Raw genomic sequence first — 24,287 nt, forward strand, 5'->3', positions numbered from 1 at the left:
GGGCCAGCTCTGGAGGAAGGGAGTAGAGGGGCAGAAGAAACACTCTCAGAGAGAGGAACCAGCATGTGGACCTCCTTCTTTTTCACCTCTGGAATGGACTCTACTCAAGCACAATTGTGGTTTAAAAGGACACTTGGCCCACACTGAGCTAATGACCCTTTCATGTCCAAGCCTCCATAGCCAGGCACTGGCTGCTATGGCCGTTTCCCCATTGCTTCCTTGTCACCCCTGCCTCCTCTTCAGACACCGACTAGATGTCAAGATACAATCTAGGTTCAAATCTTAATTCCATATCCTAGTAGCAGACTAACCTTGAGCTCCTCACGCAGACCTATGTATTGTTTGACCTTGAAATGTTCATTTGTGTGCCTCAAATATTCAAAACTGAGGTCATAATCTGCACTCAAACATTCTCTTCTCACACCCCACCCTGTTAAGTTTGAGGCCCATCATCTGCCCATGGGGTGAAACCAGGAAGGGACCCATGTTCTACACCCTCAGTCATCCACCCATATCTGTCTCCTACCAGACCCTGTTAGTTTTACCTCCTGAATACCTCTTGAATCTATTTCTCCATCTCCAGCATTATCTATTGCCTGAAGAAAACAATTACCTCTTACCTAGGCTAACCTTCTTCTTCTTGTGCCCCCTGTCATCTCTTCCTCCTCCTTCACCCAAGTGCTCTTTGACAACACGGATCTGATTACACCCATTTTTTGCATAAACACTTTTGTGGACTCTCATTGCTCTTAGTATAGTAAGACTATATGGTCTGTGATATATGGTACTATAAACAATCACTCCTTCCATGACTGCTTGTCCCCTGGAGACAAAGGGATACCCACTTTGTCTGGTATTCAACACAGCCTCTTTGTCCCAGGTTGGGTTCCCTGGGGAACAGACTTTGAGTTGAAGATTAACAAGCAGATCATTTTGAGGGAGTACATTTAAGACCAATATCTGTGGAAGGGAGGAGAGGGAAGCAGGATTGGGTAGAAGGAGAAGTTGAGCTGCAATGAAGTCTCAGCGAAGACCTCAGCTGACCTCCCATGGAGCTCTGGTGCTAGGATGTTCCTTCAAAGTGTGCTGAGTTGGAGTGAGAATGCTGGGCCTTTATATCATCATGTTGATGAGTCATTGGATGTGGCATGTTATCAGGCATGACCTTGGGCAAGGACGCTCTCCTCAGCTGAGGCAATTCCAAAGAGGGTTGACAGCTGAGGGCCGTCTTCTCCAGCCTGGTGCATCACAGCATTCACCAGGCACTTGAGAATGTCTTCCACCTGGGAATTCTTGGACTCAGGACATCTAGTAACACCTCCAGTTAGATCCTCAAAGCTACCTCACCTCACCCAGGTAACCCAAGTTTCTCTGACCCCACTTGGTCTGAACTCGACTTTACTAACTGGAGAAGTTTAAGATGAATATCCTGGGGGACTGAGAAGCAGCTTCCTCTGGGTTCTGTGAGTGCCTGGGTCTGGGGTGAGCTCTGACAGAGGACAGAGGAAGGAAGAGAAGGTAACCTCAGACCTGGGAAGTGAGATGAAACTTCTCTATATTAACACAGAAGTCTTCCCACTACCCATTCCTTGTGTTGTTTCCCTAGAGGGTGCAAGAAGCAGAGATCCAGCTGAGGGGAGGTTGAATTTTTTTAATAGATTTATTTCTTTTAACAATTTTAGATTTACAGAAAAATTGGGATGATAATACAGAGTTCCATGTACTGCTGCACACAGTTTTCCCTATTATTAATACCTTATATTAGTGTGGTACATTTATTTCAAATAATGAACCTATATTGGCACATTATTATTAACCAAAGTCCATAGTTTATTTAGATGTTGTTTTAGCTGGGGTACTATAACAAAAGCCTCTAAACAAAGAAATTTATTTCTCTCAGCTCTGGAGGCTGCAAGTCCAAAATCAGGGTGCCAGCATGGATGGGTGAGGGCCTCCTCTGCTCACAGATTTCTCATGGTGTCTTCACAAGGTGGAAGGGGCTCGGAATCTCTGTGGGGTCTCTTCTATAGGAGCACTAATCCCATTGATGAGGATGGAGCCCTCATGATCTAATTACCTTCCAAAGGCCTCACATTTCAACATGATCATATTGGACTTTAGGATTCTAACATGTGAATTTCAGGGGGACACAACATTCAGACCACAGCATAATCCAATTTTTTTTGGTGCTCAGATTGTTCCAGATTTGGCCTTCGGGAGCTCTTTCAGTTGGTTCCTGCACCACTTTGACCTACTCCAATCAATGAGCTGTTTTTTTTTTCCTTTGGTACTTCGTTATTTTCTAGGTGCTATAGAATTTTTTTTTTTTTTTTTGAGGAAGATTAGCGCTGAGCTAACGTCTGTTGCCAATCCTCTTATTTTGCTGAGGAAGATTGGCCCCAAGCTAACATCTGTGCCCATCTTCCTTTACTTTATATGTGGGATGCCGCCACAGCATGGCTTGAGAAGCGGTGCCGGGGTCCGTGCCAGGAATCTGAGCCTGAGAAGCCCAGGCGGGTGAAGTGAAGCGTGAACCTAACCACTATGCCACCGGGCCCGCCCCAAGATGATGTGGAATTTTTGATGGGACTTTTTAAGCACAAAGAAGAGAGAGTAGTCTTTAACAAAAGGGCTTCAGAAGACAAGAATCAGATGGTGGAATGAAGAGAAACTTTACTTCAAAAGCCAACATCTAGTAGAAACTAATGTCCTCACTAAAGTAGTCATTCATTTATTTTTTCTAAAATATGATGATCTACTATATGGCAGTCACTGTTCTGACAACTGAGGATGCAGATAGTCCCTTCTCTGCTAGAACTGACATCCTATTTGAGGAAGACACACACACACACACACACACACAGGTAGGGTTCAATTTGCATGGTGCTGATATGCATGAATTTTAGTTACCACGGCTCAGTTAAATAACATCAGTCCCCATCACATGGTTCAAATTCCAATTACCACAGTAAATTTACTGTGAGCAATTGCAGAAGTACAAAGTTTGCTGCTAGCTCTTCTTCAGGCCGCAAATCACCGTGTAACTGACAGATACTCATCATGATCAGTAACCAATCATATGATTTCTTTCACAGTCTGCAGCGATTGATCACCGTGACTCTGTTACTCAGTTTATGCACAGACAGCAAAGCATGTAGTCGTGTTGTCTCCTGGTCTCCCAGTGATGAACCCACGTCACATTTTACAAAAATGATTTATTGCAAAAGGGAATGGGCAACAGAGATGAAATTGCAATGGAGAAACGAAAAGTGATAAAGCTGGAAGTGAAATGCAAATAGAATGTAAGTGGAGTCATGGAAGAAACAGCTGCCTGTGGGAATGACGACACTGATGCTGTTAGAAAGATTCCAGATGTCAGACAGAGGAACTTAGTGACGGCAAACTTACCACATAAATGAAGAAAGTGGTGGTGAGGAAAAGGGTGGAAATGTCCCTGAGGCAGTGACACCAGCAAACACTTCAAATTAAAGGAAATTCTGTAAAGATTTCACAACATTGAGAACACAAGGGATAAAAATATTGGAAGTTGGTCCAAACTTAGAAACGAGTATGATGATTCACCAAGGCATAGAAAAGATCCTTGATCTGTATCGTAAATTATGCAATAAGAAGACGGCAAACACTGTTCAAACTGCTCTTGATAAGTTTTTACAAAGATAATAAAACACTTTAATTCTCAGTGTTTCTAATCTTCAAATGACAGTGTGCTAAGTAAATATTAGTTTTTCTATTTCTCTTTTTCCTCTACATTTACAACTGACAGTTTCCAATGTTTTGAAAAAAATTTTAAAGGTCACAGCATAATTATTAGTAATCTCATTGATTATTGACATCACTTTCCATGGTTTCAGTTTGCACACTCATTATTACACTCCTGCACTGCCAAGCAAAGTGAGCACTTCCTATATTCAGTGTGTCAGGTAATAATAAGTGATAAGGAAACAAATTAATCAGGTCAAGAGGAATTGGAATGCCAGGTGAGAGAGGAATTTATATTTTATGTAGGGTGGTTTATGGAAGGTGCCTTTACTAGAGTGACATTTGAGCAGAGACTTGAAAGAAAGGAGAGAGTAAACGATGTGGATATATTGGGGAAGAAGCCGAGGAGTGATACAATTTGACTCATATTTCCAAAGAACCACTGTGGTTGAAACAAGAAAGCCACCCAGAGACTCCTGCAGTGGCCCAGGGAGAGATGATGGTGGCTGGGATCAGGGAGCAGTGGTGGGGAGAAGTGTGCCGATTGTGGAGATAACTCAGTGCTGTGCAGGGAAGGTTTGGACAGGCTCGGGGGGCTGACTGCTACATTTTCAGGAGTTATGGAAGCTGGTTGTTAAACTGTTGCTAGCTTGAAATTGGCCACCTTGGGAGTGTTTACACCACAAAAATTGGAAGGCATTGCAAATGAGGCTTTTTTTTCTTTTGGAGAATCAATTGTCAAACAATTGCCATCTCACCTCTGGATATAAGCCTATTGACGGCAGAATTAAATACAGGACATAAGAGAAAGGGAAATCAAGGATGACTCCACGGCTTTTGGACTGATGCCATGTGTACCATGAGCAACAGGGTTGAGGAGGATGCAGATGATAGTAGAATTAGTGCTTTCATCACAGGCAGATTAGGAAAAACTTCTTTCTGGGTTTGAGGAGTAGGACATTGAGGCAAAGAGGAAGGAGAACAATTTTTCTTCTTAAAATCAGAATGGAAGGAGTCCGGACCCATGGCTTAGCAGTTAAGTGCCCGTGCTCTGCTACTGGCGGCCCGGGTTCGGATCTTGGGCGCACACCGACGCACCGCTTGTCCAGCCATGCTGAGGCCGCGTCCCACATACAACAACTAGAAGGATGGGCAACTATGACATACAACTATCTACTGGGGCTTTGGGGAGAAAAAGAGAAAAAAAAATAAGAAGGAGGAGGATTGGCAATAGATGTTAGCTCAGGGCCAGTCTTCCTCAGCAAAAAGAGAAGGATTGGCATGGATGTTAGCTCAGAGCTGATCTTCCTGAAAAAAAAAAAAAAATCAGAATGGGAGTTCATTTGTACTCAAGAGGCAATAGAGCAACTCAGTGAGGCTGGGGAGTTGGGTTAGACAGGAATCCAGAAGACAGAATAACTCTTGATGCATGGACATGAGTGTGTAGTTCATGGCCAAGTCCCAAGGCAATGGATGAGAGATATCCTGATAGATGTAGACTTGAATAGTTTCTCACATTCTGGGGAGATGTTGTGAGCCAGTCCCCAGTGCTAAGACCCATGGCCCCTCCTCAGGACCATGTTTGCAAACCCAGCTCTGGGGGCATCAAGGACTGGGAGATGGAGCAGCAGGAGTGTGTGAGCAGGCAGGTCTCTGGGGAGGGGAGGCATTTGGAGCAGAGTCATGGAAGCTTCTGGTAGGATCCTTCCCTTAGGCAGGGCCCCTCACAGAAGGAAGGAGACAGCAGAGATTGCGGGTGGCACACAGCAGGAAAGGAAGGAAGGAGCTGTGGGAAACATGTCCACATTTACTTATCTGCTCATCATTATAGAAATGTTCCCTGTGTGCCTCCTATGTCCCCGGTGCTGTTCTCCTCCTGAGAAAACTGTCATGAGACGACAGGTTGACCCTGCGATAGGACTCTGCTACCTCAGCCTTCCTCCCCGGGGCCTGATTCTCCTTCCCCATCCCTTCCACTCTGTCACTCAGAAGGTCAGAGCAGGAACAGCCCTCAGAGCAGCATCTAGGACTTCTCAACATTACTCTAATGTGTGGGTTCCTTTTACCCCATGAGCCCCAGCGTTCAAGTAATCTACAGAAGGTCTCCAAGGGAACCGCTCACTCAGCTCCCCTTCATTCAGCCTCCCGCTGCCCACTTCCTCCACAGAACCACAAGGACTCTGTGGACACCCTTTGAAAACCCTTGATCCAGCCCTCCTCCTGCAGGACCCCACACAGTTCCTCGGATGGAGAAACTCTGAGAGGGAACCACAATACTCCTGAGTGTATTGAGGGAGGTGTGTCACCTTCTCTTAACTCCATGTGGGCCCTGACCCAGTGTGACCTGTGGGATGGCCCTGTTACTGACCTTCCCTTTATGGGACAGACCTTGGCCTGCCCTCCCAGCCCCGCGACTTACAGTCAGGCCCTCCACTTCCTGTGGACGTAGATGGCAGAGACTCCGATGGCCAGCAGCAGCTTTGGCGCTTAGGACGAGGACTACCAGAGGGACAGTAGACAGCTCTCGGCCTGGAAATCAAGGGACAGGAGGAGCCATTAGAGGGGCCACAAAGGAGCCATTCCTAGGGCCTCCACTTCCTCCATCTGAGGCTACCCAGGCCATCAACATTCTGAAGCTTTTGAACTTGCATCCTGCTCAACCTTGAGGCAGAAATTAGGGTTACGATGTTCCTCATTCTGACTCACCCCCTTCTCAAGCTACCAGTGTTGTCCCCCTGGAGGGAAGGGTGGAGAATGTGTACTCAGTGACCTGTAAGTGTGTCTCCTGGTTGACTTACTTGATCCTCATACCTCTATGGAGCAGGTGTTATCCTCATTCCGATGAGGCAACTGAGGCTCAGAGACATTAGGGAGGGTCACAAGACTAGTGGGATTCAATCCTAGGGAAATCCATCATTGTTCTCCTGTAGAATGACCCAGAGACCTTGCCTCTTGGACTAAGGCATGTCCAAACTGTCAGAGTCATAGGAATGAATGCCCACACAGCATGCAAGTGGAGTGAGGACAGGTTTCACAGTCAGTGGGAGAGATGCAAGGCTGTCCTCGTTCACAGCAGGGGCGAGGTTGGATGACCCCATGTTCTCAGGAGCTGAGGGAGCCCTCAGGGTGCCTGACCTCATGAGACCTGCTGCCTGGAGAACACCCTGGTGAGTCTAGGAAATGGGGTCTCATGCTTGGGAGGGTCTCAAACACCATCCAGCCCACCTGGACCCCAGTGAGGATGTCAGCTGAAATCTTTCTCTTAGACTCTGAAAATTGTATCTAAAGACGTACATTTGGGCTCTTTGCATTTTTAGAATGACCAGTTTTTGCTTTTAAAATTAAATGAATAATGATAATAAAATAACTTTTTTTTTTTTTTTTTTTTTTTTGCTGAGGAAGATTTTCCATGAGCTAACATCTGTGCCAATTTTCCTCTATTTTGTTTGTGGGTCGCCACCACCGAGTGGTGTAGGTCCACACCTGGACTGAAATCCAGCTGCCGAGGGGGAGTGCACTGATCTTAACCACTATACCATGTGGCAAGCCCCTAAGATAATTTTTTATAAATAAAATTATCCTTAAGGAAGGAGAGGAGACCTCTTCTGGGGGTGTTAGAGGATGACAGTTCTCATTGAGCAGCTCTCTGAGACTTTCTGTCAGGTGCAGAAATTGCACTGCCTGAGTGCACCTCCTTCTGGAGGGCAGCTCACATCTGAGGAACAGGTGAACTGGAGTATAGAGGCTCAGCCCTCTCCCCTCCACTGAAAACAGCTCTGAAAGACCACCCTGGCTCCACAGCTCTGTGAGAGCACGAGTCTGTGTTGTGCCTGGATTGTAGGTCACCAGCTCCCTGTCCCAGTCCTGCTCTCACTCCCACAGGCACGTTGATCCTGGCTGCACTCTATAAGAAGCTCCACATTCTCATGTCCATTTCAGAGTCTGCTTCTGAGCATAGTTGACCTATGGGAGTCCATCTGGGAGTGGTCGGAAAGCCAACTCTAAAATGCAAATATGGAACTGGACCACTCATCAGCTGGCTGGCCAGGAGGACCCCAGCACTGGCAGGAGGTGGAACAGGGAGTCCCTGGCTCCCCCTAGTGGAGGAAGTGTTTAAACTTCACCAGTGGTGAACTGGGAGGGTGTAACCAGAGGAATGGAGTACTTTGGGGTCAGGCATTTGAAATTGATGTGGGAAATGGTAATTATAAGGACTATGGAATTAATGGTTGTTGCTGTGGCATCAATCCTTTGGAAAAAGACAATGAAAAGTAAGAGAGATGAATCACAAGGGAAAGGTCAAGTGTGAAAGCCAGAGGACTTCTTGGCAACACTGCAGAGTCTGATCTCCCAGAGCCAGAGGCAGAAGAAGCTGAGGATGGGCCCAGGACATCATTATATTAGCAGAGCTACAAAGTAGGCTGAATTCTCAACTTCAGTGGGCCTGTCTGCCAGAATAGGGCCCTGATGGGGACGTATGGGACCCTGAGATGTGGGACAGGGACACATGGGCCAAAGCACTCAGGACACTTCAGTGACTTCTGGGCACTGAGGACAAGGGCGGCATCACACTCCTTGTCTCCAAAAACGGCGTCTCCAAACCAGAAGGAAACACAAAGGGGGGAAAGAAAATTCTACAGAAAACTAGATCTCTGTATTAGTTGCAGAGAAAATGCTAAAACTGCAAAATAACTGTGAGTTAAAGAAAAAAATCACCAAACCCTAGTGCACAACCTTTCACTGGGCTGCCATCTCAGTCTCACCCAACCACCAGGAAGAGTGATGATGGCTCAGGAGAGCAAAGTGGCCTGAGAGATATTTGGAAAACTCACCACCAATATTAAATCCATCATAAATTAGAAAATGTTTCAAAAGTGTGCTGCAGAGCAGAGCTCAGAAGGAGTGTCAAAGTATGCCTGATTGAAAAGGGCTGGCACAGAATCCCAAGAGTGTGTGAATATGTTACTTACATGGGAAAAGGCACTTGCCTTGGTGATTAAGTTAACGATCTTGAGATGAGGACATTGTCTTGGATTATCTGAGTGGATCCAGTGTAATCACAAAGATCCTTATAAGTGAAAGAGGGAGGCAGGCGAGTCGGAGAAGGAGACGTGATGGCAGAGTCAGAGGTCAGCGTGAGGTGGGGCCCTTAGCCAAGGAATGCAGCCGGCCTCAAGGAGCTGGAAAAAACAAGGACTCGCATTCTCCCCTAGAGCCTCCAGAAGGAGCACAGCCCTGCCACCCACTGTGGACCTCTGACCTCTAGAGCTGTAAGGTAATAAATTTATGTCGTTTAAAGCCACTCAAGGGGCACGCCCAGTGGCGCAAGCAGTTGGGTGCGTGCACTCCACTGCAGTGGCCTGGGGCTCGCCGGTTCGGATCCTGGGCGTGCACCTACGCACCGCTTGTTAAGCCATGCTGTGGCGGTGTCCCACATAAAGTAGTGGAAGATGGGCATGGATGTTAGCCCAGGGCCAGTCTTCCTCAGCAAAAAAGAGGAGGATTGGCATAGGATGTTAGCTCAGGGCTGAACTTCCTCACGAAAAAAATAAAAAATAAAGCCAGTGAAAGTGTGGTAATTTGTTACAGCAAGGATAGGAAACTAATACAAGGAGGCTGGGACATTTCAAAAGGACAGATGTGACTATTGTCACTCAATTTAAAGTGTATATCTTCTGAGAGGAAAAGGCAAAAAAGAAGGAGGAAGTGCTGTTTGGCAATAGAGTAGTGAAAGGAAACAGGAAAACGGGGGGAAGGAAGTTTAAGGTCCAAAAAGACAAAGAGAAATAAAAAACTCAGAGGCCTAAAACCTTTGTCCCATTGTCAAAACCAACCAACCAACCCAAACTCCATTAACATGCCTGGATTATGCTGTGCTGAGAGAAGAGAGGGCCATTAAGCTAGGAATATTGTAAAGCGCACCAACACCGTAGAAATGAACACAAAGATGTGCATCCTCACGCTAGTCCCATTGGACCCAGGACTGCAGTGGCTGGAGCCCTCAGATGCCTGAGGCAGGCTGGACATCCTGCTGCAGCAGGGTCATAGAGGCATCTTGCACTTTGCTCCAGCCCGCCAAGATGGACAACCCAAAAACCATTTCCCTCCTCAGTACATTAGCGAGTGTGCTCGGTCAGGCACAGTGACAGCACCCAGAAGTAACAGCCCTGGTCTGAGCCTCGCGGGAGATGGAGACTAAGGAGCACACCCAGGCTGGTCCAGACAGGATGGTGTGGACCCGCCTCTCTCTGCTCTCCCCCTTCAGTACAATCTGACTCCTGGAAACAATGGGAGGTACAAGTACAGGAGGACACTGACAGGAGGACGAGGAAGCAGACTGACTGGGCCCTGAACACTGGAGGGAGAACACAGTGGCCAGGGGTCTAGATCCCACTCTCCTGACTGCCCAGCACAGGAGGAGACCAGGATGGCATTAGACAAAGGAGAAGTGTATCATCAGTGATCTAAGTTCCTGCCTCAAGAAACAAGCAAAAGAGGAACAAAAGAAACCCAAAGCAGTAGGAAGAACAGAAATAGTAAAGAAAAGAGGAGAAAAATCAACCAAATAGAAAACAGAGAAGCAATAGAGAAAATCCTTGAAACAAAAAGCAGTTTCTTTGAAATGACCAATAAAATTGAAAAACTTGTAGCAAGACTGATGATGAAAACAGGAGAAATGACACATTGCCAATATCAGCAGTCAAAGAGGAGACATTACTACAGACCATGCAGATGTCAAATGGATAACAAAGGGAGATTGTGAGCAACCCTACAGACAACTTAGAGAAAATGGATCAAATACCTCAAAAAGCACAACCTGCCACAATTCACCTCATATGAAATGAAATAATTTAAATAGCCCCAAACTCTTCAAATTCTTTTTCAAATCTGAAAAAGGATTCTCCAGGTCCAGATGGTTTCACACGAATATTCTACCAAGCATTTATGGATGAATTAAAACCAATGTTGGGAGACAAAAACAGCTATAAAAGAAATTTGGGAAAATGTGAATATATATTCCATTTTAGATGGTATTAAGGAATTATTGTTAATTGTATTAAGCGTGTAATGGTATTGGTTTTGTAGAAAAACCAATGTCTTTAATCATATGACCACACAGTAGTGAACTCCATTTGCACCTGGATGTGCATACAAGACTAAGTTATTAGTGAACACAATTATGCAACTTCAGTTATGTCTTTTGTTTTAAGGGAAATTAGACAATTTCCTATCTTCTCTTTTCTACCAGGCAAGGTCATGGACACTCAGTGTCCCGGGTTGACCCAGCAGATGAGGACAACACCACAGGGCGTGTGGGAAGGGACGTGGCCCTTTGAAAGGTCTTCTGGAGTAGATTCCTGGAAACCTGACTCGACTCCCTTTTGTTGTTACCTGAGAGAGAAATAAGACATATTTTCTTCATAGAAAGAGGGACTCTGTAGGTCTTTGGGACAATGGCCAGCTGAGGGGAACGTGTCTCTAATTAGCACATATGTCCTTTACAGGCTGGTGGTCCCTGTCATCAGGGTCTCAGAATCACCTTGATTAGTTTAATCCAATGACCTCGTCTAATGGCAAAACGTCTTCAACAATATCTCCCCCATTGCTCCCCAAGTCTCTTCTGTAAAACTCCAAACTCTCAGGGTGGTTGAAGCAGGAAGGAGATCATAGAGGAACTGGAATTTGCATATAGTAAAGGTGCCCTGGTGGTTGTGATTATTGCTGGCCCATTGTCACAAATCAGGGAACAAAGGAGGCCTGTACTGTGACCACTCAGTGTCACCAAGGTGACTGGTCCAGACTCACACCCCACGTCCTCAGGGCTCTTCTTCCAGCATTTCACAGAGTAGGAGGTGCAGGCGTGTGCTGGGGTGACACTACTGATGTGGATGGAAAAGTCTAGGATGGAATAGAGACTAGGCAGAGGTTAGAAATGGCAAGGAGGAGGGAGGTGGCCTGACATGGATGGTGATGTAATCATTGTTAGGTGAAGAAAGCAGGAGGCAGGATGCTACGAACAGGATGAGCTACCTCCTTCCCTACTTCTTTCTGTAATGTATATTTATGTCAAAAGACCTGTATTGGGGCAGGCCCTGTGGCGTAGTGGTTGAATTAGGTGCACTCTGCTTGGCGGCCTTGGGTCATGGGTTCAGATCCCAGGCAAGGAAATACACCAGTCATCAGCCATGCTGTGGTGGCGACCCATATATAAATGGAGGAAGACTGGCAGATGTTAGCTCAGGGCTGATTTCCTCAAGCAAAAAAAGAGGAAGATTGGCAGATGTTAGCTCAGGAGTAGTCTTCCACAAAAAAAAAAAAAAAAAGATCTACAAAGATATGTACCAAAATCTTACCAGGGATGACCCTTGGAGTGTGGGATTTGGGGGAGGGCAGCTTACTTCCAAGTTCTACTTTATATTTATAGAATTTTAGATTATTCTATGATAAGCATGAATTACTACTTTTAACGTAAATAAAAAGATGAGGAGTCAGGTCAGTAGGAGGGGAGGCCTCGCCAGGGGTTCCACCTGTGTCCTGCTCCTTCTGGTGGGCAGAGGCCTCCAGGGTATGGTGTTTGGTGACCGCCGGCTGCCCGTCATGCTCCACCTGGCAGGTGAGCACCACATCCTCCCTGTGGGCAGATGAGTTCGCCAGGAGCCAGCTCGTCCAGTTAAAGGTGCCATCCTTGTTCTCTACAAGTGTCGAGACCATTTCTGTTCGGGACACGTTTCCATTCTCCAACCAGGTCAGCTTTATGTGCCGGGGGTAGAACTTGTTCACCTGGCAGGTGACGGTCACCAGGTTCCCTGCCGTGGGCTGTCGGGTAACCTCCAAGGTGGGCGTAACTGAAATAGCACAGGGCAGAAGCTCTGACCTTATGGAACAGACAGATCACAGAGGAGGGCTCCATACCTTAGCTCCCACCACAGATGGGAATCACCCAGGACAGTGCTAGGCATGCAGCAGGTGCTCAAACACTGAGAGGATTCTCTGCATATGAATGAAATCACAAAGCACAGTGCCAGGCTCACAGTAGGTGCTCAGGGACTGGTAGCTCTTTTAGGGTCATAAGCACAGCCCCTGGCATACAGTGGGAGCATAATAACTGTGGCAAAATAAATGAAATCACCAAGCAGGTAGGGGCTGGGCTTAGAGTAGGTGCTCAATAATTGGAGCTGCTATTGGTAAGGTAGACGACACGACCTAGCACAGAGCTCGGCACATGGCAGGTGTTCACCTGGCAGCTGCCATTAGAACAGGTGAGTGACCAGCACATCCAGGTGCCTGGTGATTGGGAAGGACGGTCAGGAATTAGATTCCAGGAAATCCAGGCTTAGAGCAAACAGCAGGGGGAGGAGTGGGCTTGGGGGCTTGGGGGCAGGTGGGCGCTTGGGCTGGGCTGAGGGGCATCTACCTCGGAGGGTCTCAGACAAGCTGGCCGTCCCACGAAGAGGAGGGCCCCCCTGCAGCATGACGTGGGCCACCTCGCAGATGACCTGGGAGCGAACATCCCCCGGGGCCAGCACCACCTTGGCTGTGCTGGAGACACTGTAGGAAACGCCGTCTCCCTCTGGGTCCATGTTGGTCTGGGAGGCTGGGAGCTCATTCCCATTTTTGAACCACTTCAGGGTGATGTTTCTGGGGGAGAAGCCGTGGGACTCGCAGGTGAAGCTCACTGTCTGCTCAGGTGGGACCCTCGCCGTGGGGCCCGATACCACAGGGGGAGAGGGTTTGGCTACAAAAGGAGCATTTATAAACAATAAACGAGATTGTGGTTATATCACTGACCATAAGTGTGCGATGCTGTTAAGAACCTTCATATATAGTATTTTTTAATCCTTCTAATAGTGCCGGGAGGGTGAGTCATCATCCTCATCTTACAGAGGAGGACACACAGGTTCCCAGAGGTGAACTCTGAGGAAGGGGGTAGGTTGAGGGGAAACTCAGTTTCTTCCCTGCCTATGCAGGAAATTTGTCAGTATCCAACAAATTAAAATACACACACCCACTGACCGAGCAATGCCACCTCCAGTGGGCATCTCCCACTGGAGTAGAGTGGTGCAGCACTGGTTTAATATCCCAAGGTTGGGAACAACTTTGTATCCATCAATGGAAGACTGTAGAATGAATGTGCTATCTCCATATGATGGATGTTATGCAGCTGTGGAAACAACGGGCAGCTCTAGTGCTGACATGGATTGCTTGATTGGGGGTGATTGGCTGAAGGTTGGGCGAGGTTCCCAGTCACCTTGGGCCTCAGGGTCTGAATGTCAGGAGCTTTCTGAAGCTTTGGAAAACTGACACAAAGGAGAAATGCTGGCTCCCTGTTCAGTGGTTTTGTGCAGCGAGCTTTTATCCAACATTTACTATGGGCCAGCCTCTGCCATCGAAAGAGTGTGCAGTGTCAGCACAGGAAGGAGCCTGCCTGGAATCAGATCCAGGTTCTGATATGATCCCCTTACACACTGGCCATGTGACTGTGGGCATGTCCCCCATCATCTCTTGGCCTCAGGCTCCCCATCTGTACATGGGGCATTGGGCTTGATGGGTCTGAAAGTCCTTGCTGTGCAAGACATTTCAGGATTCAGGATCCAGGGCCTGTGGCAGAAAACCTTAAACGAGTTTCTTTGCTGCCTCAACAGTGAACCCCTAAATCAGTCACATGGGGAACCTCTTCCCTGGGTGAGGGACATTCTGAGATGACCCAGCTCTGCCGGGACCTTCAGTGACTGTGTGAGTTGGTCTCTGAATCACCCGAGGATTTCTGGACAGACACACAGCAAACACCCAACCTGTGCGCGTCTCCTCCAGCCAGTCTGGCAGAGTAAACAGAGTCTGGGCCTCTTAGGGATTCCTCTCAGTGTGATGTTTCTGAGGATGAAGTGAAGAAACACACGTTCTCCCTCCCTTCCCTGCATGGATTTCCCCTCACAGGAAAGGAAGAGGACGTGAACCTCCTGGGAGAAGAGCCTTTGGCTGCTGTGTCCACTGCTGCTTCCACAGCACCAGGGCAGAGCCTGGCACACAGTAGGTGCTCAGTTAGTGCTGAGTAAAGGGAGACTCAGCCACATTGAGGGGCACGCTCTGGGGGCAGGGGCGAGGTCTGGCCCTGTGACTGGGCGAGTCACTCAGACTTTCAGTTCCCTCCTCCCTGGGACAAAGGGCTGGACGGGAATTGGAAAAGGCAAGGGCTGTGGAGCCAGGCAGACCGGGGTTCAGACATTTCCCCCCATTTACCAGCTGTGGGGCCTTGAGCAACTAGCACAACCTCTCCAGGCCTCAACTTCCCTGATCTGTGGAAGGGGGTGATATCAGATCATGAATATAAGCACCCACAGCCACACCTCATTCTCGTTGCTCAAGAATGGAGGGTGTTATTATTGACTTGTTGTCACGCACCAGGGGATGAAGGAGGCCCACGCTGTACTCACCACTCATGGTGAGCTGGATGCCTGGTCCAGACTTAAAATCCACGTCGTCAGGGCTCCCTTTCTGGAACTTCACACAGTAGTATATACCAGTGTCCGCTGGGGTGACGTTACTGATGCGGATGGAAAAGTCCGTGCTGTTTCTCTTTGTGTTGTCTGAAACATTTGTTACTCTGGGGAAGTGGCCTCCTTTGAAACTGTAGATTAACTCCCGACCTGGCCCTGTCCCCCTGAACCACTTGACGGTCCCCACAGGGAACAGGGAGGTCATGGTGCAGCGCAGAGTGGCCGTCTCTCCAGCTGCAAGGGACACTGACTTCTCAGGCTGAATCACCTGCAGCTCCTCACCTGCCACTCCTGGAGGGGAACAGACCCATTATTTATTCATCCTTATGTGATCTTGTAGGTTTTCTCAAGTGTTTATCAACAACAGCTTTCACTGACTGAGCGTACCCAATGAATGTGCCTTGAGCTCAGCACATTGCATAGACCAAACCTCATGTAACCCTCACAATGAGCCTGTCATGTGAAACTATCCCAGATGATGAACTGAGGCACAGAGAGGTTCAGCGATGTGGAAGAGTGTGGGTTTGTGTGCCTGAGCCTTCTCTGGGAGTTTCATGCTTTACCAAATATTTCTGGATATCCAATTTCTGGCCTCATGGAGTGTTGCACTTCTGGACCTTGGCGTTGGGTGGGATCATGAAAGTATTTTAGACCACTTGTTTGCAGTAGAAGTGATGAAGGAATTTTGTGGGATACGCATTTCACTGCAAGAACCTCTACGGATCAACTTCCCTCTTCCATTTCCCTCTTCCACATGCTCGTGATGGGTCTGCTCCATCAGCCTGGATACTTGAGTGGCAGTGATGGCAGAGCTCCCAACACACAATGAACATGTAGATTAAATAAGATCTAAAACATTGTTTCAAGTTCCTGGGATTACTTTCCACAGCATAATCATGTTTTATAGTTTCCTACTCCTGCTGTAACAAATTACCCAAAACGTTGTGGTTTAAAACAACAGAAATTTATTGACTTGTCATTATGGAGACCAGAAGTCCACAACTGCTGTTACAGGGATATAATCCAGGGGTCAGCCAAGCTGCATTTCTTCTGGAAGCTCTCTTCCTTGCCCTCCGAATTCTAGATGCTGCCACATTCCTTTTCCCATGGTTCCTATTACTCATGTTACTTCCTATTACTCCTATTGCTTGTGTTACTCCTGTCACTCCAGGCTCTTGTTTCCATTGTCACTTGTCCTTGTCAATCTTTGACTTTCCTGCCTCCTTCTTATAAGGACCCTTGTGTTTGCACTGGGCTGACCTTGAAAATCAAAGAAAATCTCCCCATATCAAACGTCATAACTTAATCACCCCCGCAGAATCTCTTTTGCGAGATAAAGTAAAATATTGACAGGTTCTGGGTATTAGGACATGGGCCTCTTTGAGGGTCCAATGTTCTGTCTCCCACACACATCTCTCCTAACTTTCAGAAACCATTTGCCATAATAGAACCCTAAGTGTGTGCCATTGTCTCACAAGGTGAAGGACAAGGCAACTCACTGGAATTTGGAAGAAGGGCCATTCAAGCAGTGCTCTGGAGAAATAGTTTGAAAAATAAAACTAGAAATCAATAACAGAAGGATAAATGGAATATTCATAAATATACAGAAATCAAACAACGTACTCTTAAAAAATCAATAAGTCAGAGAAGAAATCACAAGGGAAATTAGAGAATACCTTGAGGCAAATGAAAGCAAAACACAAGATACCAAAAGTTATGAGATGCAGTGGAAGCAGGGCTAGAGGGAAATGTACAGCTGTAAAGGCAGACATTTAGAAAGAGGAAAGATCATAAATCAATAACTTAACTATACACCTTCAGAAATTAGAAAAAGAATTGCAAAATAATTACAAAATCCAAAGGTAGCAGAAGGAAGGAAATAATAAAGATTAGTGCAGAGATAAATAAAATGTGAATAGACAAACAACAGAGAAAATCAACAAAACCAAGAGTGGTTCTTCAAAAAAATCAACAAAATTGACAAACCTTTAGCTAGATTGACTAAGAAAAACAGAGAGAAGACCCAAATAACTAAAATCAAATTAAAGGACACTACTATAATTTTACAGAAATAAAAGAGATTATAACAGAGTACTGTGAACAACTGTACACCAATAAATTGGATAACCTAGATAAAATGGGTAAATTCCTAGAAACACAACTTACCAAGTCTGCATCATGAAGAAATAGAAAATCTGAATAGACCTATAACTAGGAAGGAGAGTGAAATCAATAATAAAAAATGTCCCAACAAAGAAAAGCTCACAACCACTAGGCTTCACTGGTGAATTTTACCAAACATTTAAAAAAGAACTAACACTAATCCTCTTCAAATTCTTCCAAAAAATTGAAGCGGAAAGAAGTGTTCCTATCTTATTCAGAGTCATTCTAGACTCATATACAGGCCAGCATTATCCTAATACCAAAGCCAGACAAATGCACTTAAAAAACTACAGACCAATATCTCTTATGAAAATTTATGCAACAATCCACAACGAAATATTAGAAAACCAAATTTAACAGCATGTGGAAAAATTGTACACTATGACCACGTGGGATTTATTCCTGGAACGCAAGGATGATTCAACATATGAAAATCAAACAATGTAATGTACCATGTTAATAGAATGAAGAGAAAAAACCTCACATGATCATCTTATTTGATGTACAAAAAGCATTTGACAAAAATCAACATTGTTCAGATAAAAACAATCAATAAACTAGATATAGATGGAAACGCACAAAATGATAAAGTCATATATGAAAAACCCACAGCTAACATCATACAAGGTGGAGAAAGTCTGAAGGTTTTCCCCTAAGATCAGAAACAAGTCAAGGAAGCCCACTTTCACCACTTCTATTCAACACAATCCTGGAAGTTCCAGAAAAAGCAGTTAGGCAAGAAAAATTGTAAAAAGACATTCTAATGGGAAAGGAAGAAGTAAAACTATCTCTGTTTGCGCATGACATGATTTTCTATGTAACAACTCTAAAGATTATACACACACACACAAACTAATGGAGCTAATAAATGAATTCAGCAAAGTGGCAGGATACAAAATCAACAGACAAAAATCAGCTGCATTTCTATACACTAGTGATGTACAATCCAAAAATGAAATCAAGAAAACAATTTCATTTACAATAGCATCAAAATTTAACCATGGAGATGAAAGACTTGTACACTGACAAGTAGAAAACATTGCTGAAAGAAATTAAACAAGACATAAATGAAGGGAAAAACATCCTGTGTTCACGGATTGGAAGAGTTCATATTGTTAAGATGAGTATTGAATATTACATAAAACAATCTACAGATTCAATACAATCCCTGTGTAAATCTCAATGGCAGAAATATCTTTTGGAGAAATAGAAAAGCCCATTCTGAAAGTCATATGAAATCTCAGGGGAATCTGAATCACCAAACAACCTTGAAAAAGAAGAGCATATTTGGAGGACTCACACTTCCTGATTTAAAAACTTTCCACAAAGCTACAATAATCAACATAGTGTAGTACTGACATTAGAACAGATATAGGGACCAACGGAATAGAATAGGAACCCTTAAATAAACCCTCACATATATGGTCAAGTGATTTTCAGCAAGGGTGCCAAGACCACTCAACGGGGAAAGGACAGTGTTTTCAACAAATGATGCTGGGAAAACTGGATATCTACATGCAGAAGAATGAAGTTGGACATTTACTTGACACCAGATACACAAAAGAACTCAAAATGGATCAAAGACTACATATAAGAGTTAAACTATAAAATTCTGAGAAAAAACAATAGTAAAACCCTTCATGACATTGGATTTGCCAATGATTTCTTGGATATGACACCGAACATACAGGCAACAACAAAAAAAATATGTAAATGGGATTTCATCAAAATTAAAAACTTTTGTGCACAGAGGACACTATCAAGACAGTGAAAAAAGGACTCACAGACTGGGAGAAAATGTTTGCAAAGCATATATCTCATAAGGGATTAATATCCAGAATACATAAATAACTCCTACAATTCAACAACAAAAAGACAGACAATACAATTTAAAAATGGACAAAGGACTTGAATAGACATTTCTCCAAAGAAGATATACAAATGGTCAGTAAGCACATGAAAAGATGTTCAACAACACTAGTCGTTAGAAAAATGCAAATCAAAACACTATGAGATACTCCTTCACAACTCTTGGGACGGCTTTTGTCAAAAACAAAATAAAAAACAGAAAATAAGTGTTGGCAAAGATGTGGAGAAATTGAAACACTTGTGCCTTGCTGGTAGGGATATAAAATGGTGCAGCCACCGTGGAAACCAGTGGCAGTTTCTTAAAAAGTTTAATATAGAATTTACCATATGGACACAATAATTCCCCTCTTAGGTATATACCCCAATATATCAAAAGCTGAGACTTAGACACATGGTCTTCACTGTGCATAGCAGCATTATTCACAATAGCCAAAATGTAGTAGAAACAACCCAAATTTCCATCAAGAAATGAATAGATAAACAAAATATGGTGTATATACATATATGTGTTAAGTAAAGTAATTCAGCCTTAAGAAGCAATGACATTTTGAAATGTCCTATAACATAGATGAACCTTGAAAATATTATGGTAAGTGAAATAAGCGAGAGAGAAAAAGACAAATATATGATTCCACTTATATAAAATACCTAGAACAGAGAATTGCCTAGATACAAAAAGTAGATCAAAGGTTATCAGGGGCTAGGGGCAGGGGGAAGGAAAGGGGATTTTCTGTTGAATGGGAACAGAATTTCTGCTTAGGATGTTGAAAAGGTTCTAGAAATGTATGGTGGAGCTTGTTTCACATCATTGTGAACGTACTTCACGCCACTGAATTGTATCCTCAAAAATGGTTAAAATAGGAGGTTTTCTGTTATGTATATTTTACCACAATCAAAAATATGTACTAAAACAAGGTGATAGTCCCATGTAGAGCTTTTGAATTGGACTAAATGGCTCAAGGAAACAGATAAAACGTGTACTTGCAAAGGCTGATAGATAAGAGAAACCTGCACTTGAACGGGGAGATAGAGCCATGGGAGCAAGCAAGGAATCAGCAGACTTCAAACTTGTGTTTTGAAAAGAATTGTGGGTGGTTGACTGTGTTTGGACAATGAGTTACGTTGAAGGGACACGAGTCACCTTTGGACCAATCACTGAACTGCATCTGCAAGACTTTCCAGTTCCATTTCACTGCCTCAGGGACTAGCCAGTTTCTGGATATACAGAGAAATAGAAAAGCATTCCTTCTTGTTTGAAGTGTCCTAAAACACAGGCATCAATTCTGGTGGCAGGGATATAAATCAGAGGAGCAGGCTGTTGTGGCACCACAAATAAATGCTGTGATCTTTTCTGTTTCTTAGCTACTTCTCAGGGAGAAAATTTGTGTTCAGCTTTGCAGAGTCTCAACTGGTAAAACCTACCACTAAGCACTGTTTGTAACCAAACCTGCCTCCTAAGGAAGCACATGCTACTCAGGGAAGGTCCTTTGGTGCGCCCAGAACATCAGGTGGTTTGGGTTTTCAAGTCTGCAGACGAAGATGGGAACTGCTAAGACAAAAATGGGGAGAAATATGAATGAATCTTGGAGGGAGAAATGGAAGGAATAGAGGAGGGAGGAGAGAAGAGGGAGCAGAGGGTTGAAAGGAGCCATGGAATGGCAAAACCTCTGCCATTTGTGTATCTCTAAATCCCATAGCTACATCTCTGGCTGAGACCTTTACCCTGAACTCTGGACTTGTATGTGCAACCACCATGGCCATGTTCCTTGGATTGAAATAAAGTCTGTAGTTAACATGTCCCAAACTGAACTCCTGAATGTCCCCCACAGCCCTCTGTATCTCAGCTGAGGCACCATTACTCTTCCAGATGCTCAGGCCCCAAATCCTAGGAGTCTTCCTGTCCCATCCCAATCCTATGCATCAGGAAATCCTGTTAGCTCCACTCCAGCACGCATCCAAAATCTGGCCTCTTTCCACTACCTCTACTAGCTACTGTCCTGGCGCAAGCCACTTCTTCTTGTTTGCATGAAGGCAATGACCTCTTAAACGCTCTTAGTTGCTTCTATCTAGTCCTGTTGTAGTCTGTTCTCAACCAAATGCTAGAATAATGTAAAACTCATGTCAGTTCTCTCTTCAAAACCTTGCAATGACAGCCACGCCACTCAGAGCAAAAGCCCAAATCCTTGAACACAGCAGCGAGATCCTACTCTTAGGGCCTTTGCACATGCAGTTCCCTGTCAGGAAGGCTCTTCCCCCAGATCACCACATGGCTCACTTCTGCGCATTCTTTTTCTCTTTGCTTAAATTTCCCCTTCTCAGGGATGCCCACCCTGACTACCTGTTTAAAATACATCCCACCCAACAGAGCCTCCCAATTCTGTTATCCAGCTATACTTTAATTTTTTCCTTAACACTTATCACGTTCTACTGCACTACATTATTCACTTATTTATTATGTCTATTGTTACTGTAAATTCCCCACTAAGATATAAACTCCATGAGAACAACTACTTTGTCTCTTTCATTCACCAATGCACCCCAAGTTCCCATGTAAGCTCATCGCACATTGTAGGTATCCGATTAATATTTGTATGATGTGTGAATTGCCCAGTGTGACGCCTCCCTGAGACCCTGAAGTCTATTTAAAGTGGTTAATCTTTATGGAAATTCTGTCAGAAACTTGGTTTCCCAAGTAGATAACTTGGTGAAAAACAAAAGTAAATTGCATATATGCAGGAAGCAGAAGAGCCCAGGAGAAGAAAACCACAAACCCTTTTCCCCACACCCCATCCTTCCCAATACTCAGTTGCAGAAACTGCAGAAATCTCATAGGATGGAGGTGGGGTTATGATGAGACCCATGAGCTCCACTGCCTGAGTTCAAATCATAGCTCTGCCATTTACCATTGAGAGACCCTGAACCTCTCTGTGCTTCCGTTTTCTTTCTGTAAGGTAGAGGTGACAAGAGTATCTACCTTGGATGTAATGATCACATTAGATAACAGCTCTAGGCATTTCCAACAGTGTCTGGACATGGGGAGTGTTCAAGAAATTATAGTGATTACTCATTAGATTCCTGGGGCATGGAGGCTTCAGCTGACATTACATGATAAAATATGAATATGGATAATGATATGGATATGAATATGGATATGAATATAGTTATAGTACAGATCAGATAGGCAGGAGTCTCTGTATCTTTATCCTCGTCTCTCCTCCTCAGCTCTATCCAGCATGGAAGAAGGACTCCAAGATAGTAACATACAAATAGGGAAGGTTTGCTTCTCTGAAGAGTTTGGGGAGGGTAAGTATTAAATTTACAGAAGTAGAAAAGGAGCGATGTTGGCTGACAGACGGGGAAAGTTAAACATCTGTTCAATGTGTATCTCATATAGACTGAAAATGATTTGAAGAAATCAATAAGGAAAGTTTTTTCAAAAATCGCGTGTGTGTGTGTGTGTATGTACTTCCTCACACCAACTCATACACATGCACACACACATAAATACATGCATTCACAAATAGATATAAAAGTGTGGCTTAGCACTAGTATACAAGGTTGTTTGGAGGATTAAATGAAATTATAACATATGTTATATATATTAACTCAGGAAAACAATTGACACATAGGAACCACCCAACACATCATTAACAAAGATTTGCGAGTACACACAGCAGAAGTGGAACTCTGGTGATCTCTCAGGGGCGTGATGGTGATGACTATTCTTCTGTTTGCTTCTCTGTACTTTCTGATTTTTCTGCAATCAGCCTCCACTGAGATGCCGAGCAGCATAACGTGGTTAAAGGAATGAACTCTGGGGGCTGGCCCAGTGGCGCAAGCGGTTAAGTGCACGCTCCACTTCGGCGGCCCGGGGTTCGCGTTTGGATCCCGGGCGTGCACCGACGCACCGCTTGTTAAGCCATGCTATGGCGGTGTCCCATATAAAGTAGAGGAAGATGGGCACAGATGTTAGCTCAGGCCTATCTTCCTCAAGGAAAAAAGGAGATGATTGGCATCAGATGTTAGCTCAGGGCTAGTTCCCCTCACAAGAATGAATGAACTCTGGAGCTGGTCGGCCTGGACTTGAATACGGGCTGCTCCACTGCCTTAGGTAGATGACACTGGGCATCTCAAACTCTGCCTCAGTTTCCCCATCAGTAAATCAGGGATAATCATCATAACTATCACACAGGGTTGCTGTGAGGATTAGACGAGTTAATACACACAAAATTGTCCTTGTTGCTGTTTGAAGCACCATCTGTTTCGACGCCTCTGGTGACCAGTTGCAGGTGATAGATCCACAGAGAAATCACTCAGATCCCTGATTTCATGCTCTCAGATGGTGCCTGGTCCTGGGCCACCTGTGGTAGCATTGGGCTGTACCCATATTTACCTGGAGGCCCTAAAAGTCCACGGGCAGAGGGAAGGGCTACTACACCAAGGAATGCTCACCTGTGAGTCCCAGCAGTAGAGTCAGCAGCAGGCAAGGAGGAGGGGGGCGGGGCCGGGAGGCAGGGACGGGCATCCTGGAGGCCTGAGGAGCCTGCTCTGTCCCAGTGTGTGTCCTGGGGAGAACCCTGACCTCTGTGCTCTGTGGAGAGGGGGTAAGGCCAGCCTCCAGTCACATAAGAGGAAACGCCAATGACAGGGTGACGTGGCTGTGACAGCAACCTTCTTCCAGATTCTAGACAGTTCCTACTTCTAGATTGTGAAACAGGAATCAGGCCGAGAAGGCAGCTACAATTGAGGAGTTACTCATCTTCTATTTTCAGAGAGACATGGACAGGCCTAGCAGAAATAATGCTTCCTCCTGTCAACAAAAAGAATCATTTCCTGACTTCTTTCAGGGGAGGAAGTGGGTTATATGACCAGCAATTACGCTCCCAGGCATTTTTTTCAGAGAAATGAAAACTGATGTCCACACAAAAACCCACGCATGAATGTTTATAGCAGCTTTCTTTGTAATAGCAAAAACTGGGACACATCCAAAATGCTCAATAATAACTGAATGGTTAAACAAACTGTGGTGCATCCATTACA

At 44.9% G+C, this 24,287-nt stretch overlaps 1 protein-coding gene across 1 annotated transcript; it reads right to left on the reverse strand.

Annotated features, from left to right (window-relative positions):
- Window positions 1–6,141: 6,141 nt before the first annotated feature.
- Window positions 6,142–23,817, reverse strand: LOC101402857 (signal-regulatory protein beta-1). Its single transcript, XM_087445493.1, has 6 exons — window positions 23,700–23,817; window positions 15,153–15,506; window positions 13,136–13,456; window positions 12,249–12,566; window positions 6,942–6,989; window positions 6,142–6,206 (listed from the first exon to the last, which is right to left on the reverse strand). The coding sequence occupies exons 1-6, from the start codon at window positions 23,770–23,772 to the stop codon at window positions 6,142–6,144; spliced, it is 1,179 nt and encodes a 392-aa protein (XP_087301619.1). The 5' UTR covers window positions 23,773–23,817.
- Between the last annotated feature and the right edge of the window lie 470 nt (window positions 23,818–24,287).

Source organism: Ceratotherium simum, chromosome 21 (genome assembly GCF_057802395.1).
Source record: "Ceratotherium simum simum isolate JZ-2026a chromosome 21, ASM5780239v1, whole genome shotgun sequence".
In the NCBI taxonomy this organism is placed as follows: Eukaryota; Metazoa; Chordata; class Mammalia; order Perissodactyla; family Rhinocerotidae; genus Ceratotherium; species Ceratotherium simum.